We start from the raw sequence: 13569 nt of genomic DNA on the forward strand, positions 1-13569 counted from the left end.
GCAGAGAGAGAAGGAGACACACAATCCGAAGCAGGCTCCGGGCTCTAAGCTGTCAGCACAGAGCCTGACATGGGGCTCAAACTCACGAACCGTGAGATCATGACCTGAGCCAAGTTGGACGCTTAACCGACAGCCACCCAGGCGCCCCTGTTTTAGGAATGTTATAATTTAAGAAAAGAGAGAGAAACAGGTAAAGCATTGTGGTCAACAGAAGAAAGGATGTGAAGTAGCAAGACAAGGCAGTGAAGCGTCTCCTAGGGAAAGGTAGAGGGGAGTGCCTCCGAGGGATGGTGATTGCCATGGGTACTGAGCTTGAACGGGGTGCCAAGAATGGTGTGCCCAGGGCTTTGTACACGTCGTTCACTTGATCTTCACGGTAGATCGAGTGGATATCATTGCTCCCAACTTATGGATGTGGAAACGAAGGCTATGATGCTAGAAAAGTCACCTAAGTTCTCATAGCTGGTCGGTGGTAGAGCTGGGATTTGAACTGGGTCTTTTTCCTCCAATGACTCCACCATGCAGCTTCTAGGCTCTGAAAACTTAGTTGATGAACGAGAGCCAAGGAATTCCAGCCCAGGTCATGAGACGTCAAGGACGTCTTGATTAGTTCAAGGCAGGATATCAGAGCTGCTTGGACACTGGAAGGGAGGCAGGTTGACAGATTCTGGGGAGAGACTTCTAGGTGGACGTCGTTATTTGGTTAAAGGTCAAGAGGAAGATTGAGCTGGGAAAAGCGGGCATCCCAAGGAAGAGTCTACAGGTATGGGGAAGAAGGCTAAGTAGGAAGAGAGATGTTCCCAGGGGGGACTCCCAGATGCGAACATGATGTTGTGGTCTTTTTTGCTTTCATGATAAACTCACCCTGTTTTTTGGGTTTCCTGCTGGCATGGTTGTCATTTCCTTCTAGAAATGGCTGGAAAGAGGAGTGAGAGTCCAGTTGAGTCATCTGTGCCAGAACTTAGCATGTCTGGCATGCCACAGTGGTCCAGAAAGTGCATGTTGGAGGGAGGGAGGCACAGAGAAGAAGGAAGGAAGGAAGGAAGGAAGGAAGGAGGGAGGGAGGGAGGGGAGGAAGGAACTATTAGAAAGGGAAGGGAAATACCCTTGTTGAGACCTGATACAATTGATTTCCTCTCTCTGAGGCTCAGATATATCTCATCTGTAAAATGACGAGAATGCTTTGTGGGGCAAATGATGTAGTTTACGAGGCAGCTGTAAGGAGAAATGAAGGTTGCATATACGTGCAGACTTTGGGGCACAAATGCACGGAGAGTGTAGCTGTGATTTTGCCTACGCCTTGAGTTCCCATGAGGACGCTTTGTAGAGTCAGGTATACGTAATATAAACGTGAAGCCCGGACCTCTGCAAAACAGTCGAAGGGCACCTGTGACTCGATTTTGTGAACGTACCCTCCGTGAGCTCATTTTTGGAAAAGTTGAGCTGTCGGCGATATCGAGAGTTCACGGAAGGAACCAGAACACACAGAAGATATGAAGTGATGCAGGATGAGTCAGGACCCTTGACGCACCATTTTCTAACTCGTGGATGACTGTAGTGCCTGCTCATTGGCCTCTCCCTACCAGCACGTAGTGGCAGCCACAGCCCCAAGAGGCAGAGTCCTTGGGCCCTTATGTCCTGGCCAGGGAAGACCTCAGGGGGTGCATATTTGGGGCCCTGGGTAAAGTTGCCACTGTGCTTTGACTCCAAGTGTTCCCTTGTTAGAATGACTACAACCTGTGGACCGCATACCAGAACCAGGAAACTCAGCAGGTCCAGATGGAGGAGAGAAATGTCTTCTGTGGGACTTATAATATCCGCATTCTCTCTGACACGTAGGTACTGGGGTCAGAATCCGGGTCTTCAGGGACCCTTGAATTAGCTGCCTTAAGATTCCCATGACCCGGTTCACTTGGAAAAGGCAATCCTTCCTGACCTCAAGCTCCAGCTCCCAACTAAAATGAGATCCCCTTCGGAAACCAGGTGCTGGAGTTTTGGACCATTCTCGGCAGTGGGTGGAGGGCACTTTCCCATTATAATTTTGGGTACACCAGTCAACCGTCGTTTGCACAAGTCATGTGCGTGAAATTACCGTGGTTTTTTTTTTTTTTTTTAATATTTTTGTTGTTTTATTCTAGTTTTAGAAGGAAGGTGTGCTTATTGGGAAAAAGAAACCCACCAAATGCCAGCAAATGTATCGAGAAAAGCCAACACCTCCTACAATCTTGTCATCTAGAGATAACCACCATTAATATTCATGTCTAGTCTAGAATTTTGTTCTTGCGTGTACTATACCTACGAGTTTTAAATAAAAATGGGGTTTTTAATGATCGGCTCTCTGCCATACTTTAGGCCTAGGACTTTGCTCTTTTTTCATAAGGTTTCATAAAGGCCAACTCTCTCTATTTTCTTTCTGGCTGTGAATCTAAGAAATTACATCCTGACCAGTCAGTAGGGCGAAGACCAAGAAGATAGGGGAAAGGCAAAGTTGAGTTTTTAGGGATCGCGTGGTGATAAGTGTGCCCCTTAGAAGAGATGATGGCTGATTGAGCTCTAGGTATAACAAGTAGAATGAGGACAAAAATATCACGAGTTCTCATCTTCAGGCATGACCACCTCCCTTTTGCTGAAATAATCCCACTTCACTCCGTGGGCCTGGAGTAATTATAGTGAGTGTCCCCTTTCACGATAAAATGTCTCAATTCAGACAATACATGGTTGGGTCACCTTGCTCATGTTTTATCCATTGGCTGGTAATCTTACGATTGGAAAATTATTTTTTTTTTATATTAAAAAAATTTTTTTTAATTTTGCCTGAAAGGACTTTTTGGTATGGTATAAGGTAGGGGTCCCTTGTGCTACACCCCTTGTTGGAAGGCCCTGAACTTTCCATTATACCGTTGTTGTAGGTGACAGCCGTCGTACTAAGTGAGTTGCTGGAGGGGACACTAACTTTTCTTGCATGGATCATCCTTTCCACCCCCACCCCGCCCCTCCGGCAACTCAGGTGGGACCGAAACAGAATCATTCACTATTCCGGGGGACATTTGGTAGCCGTGTCATCCAATCGGAAGATCCAGCTTCTAGATGTCATACAAGTAAAGGAGGTACCCATCGTGTTCCAAGGCCACGCCAGGAGTGTCCGCGCCCTCTTCTTGTGTGAGAAGAAGAACTTTCTACTGAGCGGAAGTTATGACCTGAGTATTAGGTGAGTGGTCCAAGGGCGTTGTGGTGCCCACCCCACCCAACGCCTGAAGTCAGCTTGTGGAGGAAGCAGGCGTGCCTTTTCCTTTTTGTGTTTAGCGAAAAGGTACCCTAAATGATACCGACTTCTCGAATAACCCGAAACATTTTTTCTTTTTTTTGGCAAGGTAAAAACCAATTAATTTGTATATCGTTTAAACTTTAACAAGATGAGATAGATTTATAACAATGATCAGATCTATTTTCTTTTTGAAAAAATGTTCATTTATTTATTTTGAGAGGGAGAGGAGGGGGGAGAGAGAGAGAATTCGAAGCAGGCTCTGCAGTTTCAGTGTGGAGCCTGATGCGGGGCAAGATTCCCCCAAACCATGAGATCACGACCTGAGCCGAAATCAAGAGTCGGATGCCTGACTGACTGAGCCACCCAGGTGCCCAGAAATCCTTAACTTTAAGGTAGTCGACTTTGCAGATTTGACTCGTTTAATAAGAAATCCCTCCCTGTGATCTTTGTGTCTTCAATCCACTTGAACCTCATTTTTGTTATCATATGAGGTAGAAATCCAATTCCATTTTTTCCCCCTTTCCTCTTTGCATTTATATCTAATTACTTAAGTACCATTTATGGGAAAAAACTCCTCTTTCTCCCATTGGTCTGTCCTGCTGCTTTGTCATAAGATAAGTGTCCATAGATTTCAATTTCTTGGCTCTTTATTCTGCTTCTTTTGCCTGTGTGGCTATTGTTGGTCAAAACCACACTATCTTAGTTACTTTGGTCTTTAAAGTCTTTTTTTTTTTTTTTAATTTTTAACGTTTTATTTATTTGTGAGAGACAGAGAGAGACAGAATGAGTGTGGGGGAGGAGCAGAGAGAGAGGGAGACACAGAATCCGAAGCAGGCTCCAGGCTCTGAGCTGTCAGCACAGAGCCTGATGTGGGGCTTGAACCCACGAACCGAAAGATCATGACCTGAGCCGAAGTCGGATGCTTAACCGACTGAGCCACCCAGGCACCCTAAGGTCTTTAAAGTCTTTATACCTGGTACAGCAGGCAGCCCCCCCACCCCGCCCCATATTGTTCTTCATGTGTTCTGTCTTTTCTTGGATTTTGCACTTTGTTGGGGGGAGAGGGGGAGCAGGTTTCTTTTCATTCTTTTTTGGGCCTCAAGTGCAAAGGATTGAGTTGACTATAATTCTCTGTTCACGTCATATTATTATTATTATTTTATATGTTTATTTATTTTTGAGAGAGAGAGAGCATGAACCGGGGAGGGACACAGAGAGGGGGTCAGAGGATCTGAAGTGGGCTCTACCCTGATAGGGTGACAGCAGCGAGCCTGATGTGGGGCTCGAACTCATGAACCGTGAGATTGTGACTTGAGCCAAAGTCGGACGCTCAACCGACTGAGCCACCCGGGTGCCCCTGTTCATGTCGTATTGTTATTATTGGTCTGTACAAGGCTCCATTCCTGTTTTATTCATCTATTTATTAATTCTATTTTCTCTATTCTTCACTCCCGTTTCCTTCCCCATGGGCTACCTTCTCATCTTTGTCAGTGTGGATCTTTTTATTTATGTGAGTCCTTTGAAAATGTGTATTGGGGCGCCTGGGTGGCTCAGTCGGTTAAGAGTCCAACTTCGGCTCCGGTCATGATCTCGCGGTTCGTGGGTTCGAGCCCCTCGTCGGGCTCTGTGCTGACAGCTCAGAGCCTGGAGGCTGCTTCTGATTCTGTGTCTCCTTTTCTCTCTGCCCCTTCCCCGCTCATGCTCTGTCTCTCTCTGTCTCTCAAAATGAATAAACATTAAAAAAAAAAAAAGAAAATGTATATGGATATATTTTGTACACATGTTTATAATTTTCATCCACGGTTTCTTTGATTTATCTATCTATCTATCTATCTATCTGTCATCCATGGTATTATTTTAAGCTTATCTTGGCTTTTCACTTTTGTACCCCATCCTATGTTCCAAAGATTTATCCATTACTGTCTAGTTAGTTTTGTAGTACTCCAATATACATTTCACCTACTTGCTTCCCCAGTGATGGAAACTAGCTGGCCTCCAAATAAAGCTGCATGGAACATCTTTGTCCCCTCGTGGACATTGTGAGATTTCTTAGGTATATATATGCCCAGCAATGGACTTGCTGAGATATAGGGTAGGTGCTACCTAATTTGACCAAGTACTAGACTGAATTCAGAGTGGCTTTATGGGTCTACATTCTCCCTAAGAGGGATCCTGTAACTGTATTTCCCTACCAACATTGGGCATCAGCCAGCTTTCAAATTTTTGCCAGATGGGTATGTGTAAAATCATTTCCATTTGCATGACTTTGGCTACTAATAAGTTTGCCTCTTTTATAAATTGCCTGATTATATCTTTTGTCCATTTTTCTATTGGGGCTCCTCTAATTTGCTTCTTGATTTGCAGTTCTGTGTGTTTTCTTCTAACTTTAAAAAAAATATTTATTTATTTTTGAGAGAGAGAGAGAGATAGAGAGAGAGAGACAGAGCATGAGCGGGGGAGGGCAGAGAGAGAGGGAGACACAGAATCCGAAGCAGGCTCCAGGCTCCGAGCTGTCAGCACAGAGCCCGATGCGGGGCTCGAACTCACAAACCGTGAGATCATGACCTGAGCCGAAGTCGGACGCTCAACCGACTGAGCCACCCAGGCGCCCCTGTGTTTTCTTCTATATATTAGTCCCTTGTCAGTTTAAAAATTGCAAATGCCGTCTTCCATTTCTTCATCAACCCATTAACTTTGCTTATAGTGTTCTTTGTTGAATGAAAATTCTAATATTGCTGTAAGACGACGTATCAGTTTATCCATTGTTTTGACTTGTGTCGGTGAGTCTGTCTAGTCCTAGGTCACAAAGACGTTTTAAAATATTTTGTCCTATTAACTTTATTTTTTAAATTTATTTTCCAAAGTTTGTTTATTTATTTTAAGTAATCTCTACACTCAAGGTAGGGCTTGACCTCATGACCCTGAGATCAAGAGTCGTATGTTCTTTCGACTGAGCCAGCGAGGCGCCCCTTGTCCCATTAACTTTATAGTTTGACTTTTTGCATTCAGTTCTTTGAACTATTTGCAGCCCAACTTTGTATGTGATGTTGGGTAGAGTTTCCATTATATTTATTTTGAAAGAAAGTGAGCAGTTTCCCCCACGGTGGTTATTTAGTCAGGAACCTGCCATTTTCTCCACTGACCTGTGTGGGGCAATCTTCATCATATGGTGATTTCCCCACATATAGATGAGAATGTCTCTGTGAGCTCTCTCTTGTAGACTCTTGGTTTGTTTTTCTGTTCTTGCATCAAAAACATCTTCCAAAAAAGACAATTCCTATAGAGTAGTTTTAGGTTTACAGCAAAGTTTGAGAGCAAAGTACTGAGATTTCCCATTACCTTGTGCTCCCCACATGCACAGCCTCCCCGGCCAGAGCGGGACATTTGTTACAACTGGCGAACCTCCATTGACACATCATAAGTCACCCCAAATCGGTAGTTTACTTTAAGGTTCACTCTTGGTGGTGTACATTTTATGAATTTGGGCAAATGCATGAAGACATGTATCCATCATCATGGTATCATATAGAATTATTTCCATTGCCCTGAAAATTCTTGGGGCTCTGCCTAGTCATTCTTCTCCTTTCCCCCCACACCTGTGACAGATGGGTAAGGCCACAGGACCTTTGGGAGTATTATATATTTTTTGTTGTTGTTGTTTTTATTTATTTTTGAGACAGGGAGAGACAGAGCATGAATAGGGGAGGGTCAGAGAGAGGGAGACACAGAATCTGAAACAGGCTCCAGGTTCCGAGCTGTCAGCACAGAGCCCGACGCGGGGCTCGAACTCATGGACCGCGAGATCATGACCTGGGCCCAAGTCGGCCGCTTAACCGACTGAGCCACCCAGGCGCCCCCCCTTTGGGAGTATTAGAAGAAAAAGCTTAGCACATTCGAAGGAAAACAAAAGAAACACTTATTAATCGTTTATTATGTACCAAGTCTCATAAGAACTCTATGAGGCAACTACCATTATTAACCTCAATTTGCAGATGAGGAAGCTGAGATACAGGGTGGTTCATTAGCTCCTCTAAGATCATACAGCTAGTAAGTAGGTGATGGACTGGATTGGACTTCAGGCAGCCTCACTCCAGAATCTACTACCTTAACATTACATTTTTGCCCTGTCATAAAAGCAATCTGGGTGAAATGTGAGTCTGTATCAGCGACAGTTGAGAGACCTCAGGCAAATTTGCTTATTAAAGAACAGTGTGACTCATACCTCTGTTCCCGTAGATCTCTAAGATATGCTTTAGAAGTACCCATAAGATGTTTTGGATCCAAATGGCTGAAGTAGATTGTTCTGTTGTTCCTGTTTGAAGACCACCTCTGCTGTTGAGTGGGTGCCATGGGTTTTAAGCCTGGTGGCCATTCCAGAAACCTCTTCCAACGTAATACCAACCAACATTTATTACGCATTTCTTACCTGTTGATCGCTGTTCCAATGTTACACGAATCAATGCAGGATTTCTCAACTTGTGGCTGGAAAGTACCTTCTGTGGAGGCTGTCCCGGGCACCGGAGGATATTTAGCCGTACCCTTGGACCATAGCACCGGATACATTAGCAGCTCTCTCCCTACTTGTGACAGCCGAAAATGTCTCCAGACATTGTCAAATATCCTCTAGGGGTGGAAATCACGCCTGGGTGACCATCATCCAATTTGTATATTTAATTCTTTACCAAAAACCCTAAGAGGGAACTATCATTATTATCATTGCCATTTCACCAATGAGGAAATGACACTTACACGGAAATTAGGTAACTTTCCCAAAGTTACACCTAACGGGTGCTGCCGCCGAAAATCAAATCCAGGCCTCTGACTCTGAGCTTAACCCCGAAACTTTGCCGCCTTCCAGCAAACTGTTGATCTAAGGGAACTTGTGTGCCACATGATCCCTCGGGCCCTCAGAAAAATCTCAAAATCATTTCTTGTTTTTTTTTTTTGTTTTTGGCCTGATTCCTGCAGATACTGGGATCTGAAAAGCGGGGCTTGTATACGAATCTTCAATGGCCACCAGGGGACAGTCACTTGCATGGATTTATATATGAACAAACTTGTCTCCGGAGCAAGAGATTGCCAGGTGAAAGGTGAGAAAGAAATGCCTTAAACTTTCTAAGAAGCTTCCCCAAATCCATGGGTTGTCAAAATACTTGTTTAGCTCATTTCTGTAGGAAGACATTCTTTTACTCATCCATCCATCCATCCGTTGATCCATTTACTTCACAACTATTAGCAGAATACCTACAATATGCTAGACGCTGTGCTAAGTGCTAAAAAAAATGAATATGACCCTGTTCAATATGGCTTTTTATTTCCTCAAGAGGCTCATAATCTCATAATGGAGACAGATACGTAAATATACAATGGGGGATATCATAAAGATGTGAATAGTAACTGCCGCCATTTATTGAGTACCAAGTTCGTGGCTGACGTCGGTGCTTTACCTGTATTATCGTATTCAACCCTCACAAGAAGCCTGTGGCATGGATGCAGACGAGGAATCCAAAACTCAGAGGAAAAAAAACAGCTTGCCCCAGATCAGAGCCGCTGAGCGGTGGGGTGGGGATTTGAACCCAGGGCTGTCTGACTCTAGATCACGCGCTCCTAACCAACACGCGGAGTTCTTTTTTTTTTAAATTTTTTTTTCAACGTTTTTTATTTATTTTTGGGACAGAGAGAGACAGAGCATGAACGGGGGAGGGGCAGAGACAGAGGGAGACACAGAATCGGAAACAGGCTCCAGGCTCCGAGCCATCAGCCCAGAGCCTGACGCGGGGCTCGAACGCACGGCCCGCGAGATCGTGACCTGGCTGAAGTCGGACGCTCAACACGCGGAGTTCTAAGGGACCACAGAAATAAGAGTGAGGGAAAGCACCACAGACAGGGTGCTGTTCGAGTGTGGTCTTGATGACGCGTCGTTCTACAAGCGGTGGAAGAATGAATGCCATTCTAAGCAGAAGGGACAGCATAGGCAAATTTGCAGAAGGTTGAAGAAAATGGTGTATTGGGGGAATTTCCCCTTGCTGGGTACGGCTGCAGTAGAGCGTGTGGTGACGGACAGAAGGCTGGTTACTTTGTTTGGGGCCAGATTATCAAGGGTCTTCTGCATCCGGGTAGGAAGTTGACCTTCATCCTATAGAATGCAGGAGGCTATAAATGCACTCTGAGCTGTGGACTGACATGATCAGATGTGTTTCTGAGAAAGATGACTCTAGTCATAGTATGGGAGAAGGTTGGAGGGAAGGGACTGTGTGGAGATGGGGACAAGTGAAGACAGTACCCAGTCTGGAGAACTGCGGTGGTATCTTCAGAATAGCCAAGAACAGGGGGCGCCTGGGTGGCTCGGTCGGTTGAGCATCCGACTTCGGCTCAGGTCACGATCTCACCGTCCATGAGTTCGAGCCCCGCGTCGGGCTCTGTGCTGACTGCTCAGAGCCCAGAGCCTGTTTCAGATTCTGTGTCTCCCTCTCTCTGACCCTCCCCCGTTCACGCTCTGTCTCTCTCTGTCTCAAAAATAAATAAATGTTAAAAAAAAAAATTAAAAAAAGAATAGCCAAGAACAGGCAAGTGTGAAGAAAGTCAGGTGGCTATGAGTTTACATGAGGTGACAGGAGGGCAGATAATGAGGCCGGACTTTTAAACTCAGGTCACTGGGTATTTGGAAGTGTCATTAACGGCAATAAGGACCACAGGGGAAGAATAGGGTAGGGTGAGGAACGAAGGGGGAGATGCTGGCTTCAGTTTTGGACCTCTTGAGTGTGGTAGGCAGAATGATGGCCAACCGAACACGTTCACCTCCTAATCCCCGGAAACTGTGACCGTGTCACCTTGCACGGCAAAAGGGACTTTGCAGATGTGATTAAGCTGAGGACCCGAAAAGGGAGAGACGGCCCTGGGTTATCAGATGGGTAATCACATGGGTCCTTAAAAACAGAAACTGTCTTGTCCGTGATCAAAAGGAGATGTGACAATGAGGAGTGCTCAGAAACATGCGACGTTGCTGGCTCTGAAGATGGAGAAAGGGGGTCGTGAGCCAAGGGACATGGGTGGCCCTGGGAAGGTGGAACAGGCAAGGATACGGATCCCTCCAGCCCCAGAATCTCCATAAGGGAACACAGCTCTGCGGACACCTTGATTTTAGCCTTGTGAGGTCACATCAGGCTTCCGTCAGATAGTACATTTGCGTTGCGTTCAGCCACTAACCTTGTGGGAATTTGTTACAGCAGCAACAGAAAGCTAATACACTGGGTACGGGAGTCCCGAGGACAGCCAGGTGAGGACTGCAGGAGGCAGATGCAGGTGTGAGTTGCCCCGTGAGTTGACTGCACCATGGGTCTGGGGCTCCAAGCTGCATTGGTTCGGTGGTTATCAATTGGAATGAACGGTGGAGGTGCCCGGCGTGGAGATTTCCCCTGCAAAGCACGAGGAAAGAACGAAAAGCGAAGGGAGGCGAGGGACCCAGAAGTCACAGCGTGTTAGGTGGGGGCAAAAGGGGCAGGAAAGCGAAAGCGGAGTGATGTTCCGTATGCCGGCACTCAGACCGGCTTAAGAAACTTTATTCCCCACCTCCTTGCCCTCCTTGACCTGACCGGAAGTTCTCGTTGCCACGACTGCGTTGAGGAGGAGAGCGGACGGCATGAAAGGAGGAGAGTTTGGAGGTGGAAGGGCAGACAAGGCCTCCAAATTTGAGAGAGTCTCGTGGGGCCCCCGGCAGGGCTGCAACTAGGACAAGGGGAGCTAGGCTCTCACCTCGGGTGTAAAACTTAAGGGGGCACCCCAAACTCCTGGTAATCAAAGATACCACATTTTCACACAATATCCAAAAGGCCAAAAATTAATTCACAAAATACATGATGGAAAAAAAATATCCCAAGATCTCTCTCTTCCCCCTAATCCTAGTCCCAGCCTCCTGGCCTACCTGTTCCCCCTGGGTTTCCCCCAGTGAATCTTTTCTCAACAATTCCCAATGAATCTTTTAATTCATCCTTCAACTTTCTCCCCCCGCCCCACTTTTTTTTTAAGATTTAATTTTAATTTTTTTTTAATTTTTTTTAACGTTTTTATTTATTTTTGAGACAGAGAGAGACAGAGCATGAACGGGGGAGGGGCAGAGAGAGAGGGAGACACAGAATCGGAAGCAGGCTCCAGGCTCCGAGCCGTCAGCCCAGAGCCCGACGCGGGGCTCGAACTCACGGACGGGGAGATCGTGACCTGAGCCGAAGTCGGACGCTTAACCGACTGAGCCACCCAGGCACCCCAAGATTTTATTTTTAAGCAATCTCTACCCCCGACGTGGGGCTCGAACTCACAACCCCGAGGTCAAGAGTCACACCCTGTATTGACTGAGCCAGCCGGGAGCCCATCAACTTTGTGCTTTCTAATTGGATAAGAGGCCAACGTATATGGAAAAAACAAGTGAAGAAAAGCGTACTTACAGAAGTTAGGGTTGATCTAGCGTATGGTTACGAGCATGGGTTCTGGGGCCAGACTCTAAGGGTCCGAATCCCAGCTCTATCTGCTTGCCATCTGCGTGATCTTGAGCAGGTTACTGAACCCCTCTATGCCTCAGTTTCCTCATCTGTGTAGTGGGGAATAAAGACAGTAGCTGTCTCACGAAGACGAGTTAATATACACCAAGCACTTCCAATGGGGCCTGGCTCGTTGTTAGTGCTCAATGGAGGTATCGGCTGGGGTAATTACTTGGTCTTAGGTTGCGGTCATTACTTGGTCTTAGTTTGTACACTCTGTTGCCTGAGAGGTACTTTGGGGCTGATGGGGCCAACTTTAACGGTCTCATTCCCGAATCTGTGGTGCCTGCTTTCAGTTTCTTCCTTTAAGGTCTATTCTCCCACCTGCTCATCTATTTTCACACCTTCCCAACACTCGCAGGATGGTGGGTGGTAGAAACATGGAGCCTGCCCCCAGCTGTGGCCGTCTCTCAAGTAGTAAAATCCAGAAGTCAGATTCAGAAATCGGTTTTTTAAAAGGAATAAACAAACATTAAAATGCTTTCAATGTTGATTTATTTTTGAGGGGTGGGGGAGGGGCAGAGAGAGAGAGAGAGAGAGAGAGACAGAATCTGAAGCAGGCTCCAGGCTCTGAGATGTCAGCGCAGAGCCCGACGCGGGGCTCGAACTCACGAGCTGTGAGATCGTGACCTCAGCCGAAGTCGGGTGCCTAACCGACGGAGCCCCCCAGGCACCCCCAGAAATATGGTTAAATGTAAATAAGGATAGACAACTTGCTTTTCCTTTGGACATAGAAGGGGTGAGTCAGGAGAATAGTATCTGGAAGGAATAATGCCATGAAACACGTGCCGTGATTTTCCTGAAATCCACTCAATAGCAAGTATTTTTCAGGCTCAAGAAGGAGGCTTATTAGTGAAATAAGTCATACAGAGAAAGACAGATACCATATGTTTTCACGCTTATGTGGATCCTGAGAAACTTAACCGAAGCCCATGGGGGAGGGGAAGGGGAACAAAAAGTTAACAGAGGGGGAAGGAGGCAAACCATGAGAGACTCTTAAAAACTGAGAATAAACGGAGGGTTGATCGGGGGTGGGGGGGGGGGGTGATGGGCACTGAGGAGGGCACCTGTCGGGATGGGCACGGGGGGTGGTGTGGAAACCAATGTGACAATAAATTTCATATTAAAACCAACAAATAAATAAATAAAAAAAAGAAGGAGGCTTATTAGAGATGAGCTGTCTAGCGCTTGGACCCCAAGGCTGAGTTGTAGGGTTAGAGCCAAGGTCTCTGCGTTGCTGGCTCTCTCAGGGACCCACGGTCAGGGAGTTCTGTGCTGCGGGCTCATGGAGCTGTTGGTGAGCCTGTAGGGGTGCTGGGCCAGGCGGAGGCCTTCTAGGGTCTCCCTTGATGGGCGTGGCTTCTGGGCCGGGCTGTAGAACTCCACCATAACCTGCCTTCGTGCCCCTCCCCACCCCTTTCAGAGTGGGATGTCGAGACAGGGAAGTGCCTGAAGACGCTTAAACACAAAGACCCCATCTGGGCCGCCAGGATCAATGACAGCTACATCGTGAGCAGCTGTGAGCGGGGGATAATCAAAGTGTGGCACACTGTCACGGCCCAGCTGGTAAAGGTGAGAGAGCAGTGGGCTGGCGGGGGCGGGGAGGGGGGAGGGGGGACCGATGGTCATGGACGGGAGGAGACTCACGGCTCTTCAGACCATCCTAAAGGTACCGTGTTAGAGTCACCCAAAGGGTGGTCCTGAAGAATTTTAGGGGAAACTCCCCTCCCACTACCCCCCCCCCACCCCAAAAGAGGGCCATTCTGAGACTGT

General features: G+C 46.7%; 1 protein-coding gene across 3 annotated transcripts in view; it reads left to right on the top strand.

The window, feature by feature from the left end:
- FBXW10B (F-box and WD repeat domain containing 10B) overlaps positions 1-13569 on the top strand; it is a 33478-nt gene that overhangs the window by 5204 nt on the left and 14705 nt on the right. For all 3 annotated transcript variants that reach the window (XM_049636913.1, XM_049636914.1, XM_049636916.1), the window contains 4 exons: positions 1726-1835; positions 3008-3208; positions 8234-8355; positions 13220-13368. In XM_049636913.1, the coding sequence (XP_049492870.1) occupies positions 1726-1835; positions 3008-3208; positions 8234-8355; positions 13220-13368 (582 nt within the window). The remainder of the gene's footprint in view (positions 1-1725; positions 1836-3007; positions 3209-8233; positions 8356-13219; positions 13369-13569) is intronic.

Source organism: Panthera uncia, chromosome E1 (genome assembly GCF_023721935.1).
Source record: "Panthera uncia isolate 11264 chromosome E1, Puncia_PCG_1.0, whole genome shotgun sequence".
Classification (NCBI taxonomy): Eukaryota; Metazoa; Chordata; class Mammalia; order Carnivora; family Felidae; genus Panthera; species Panthera uncia.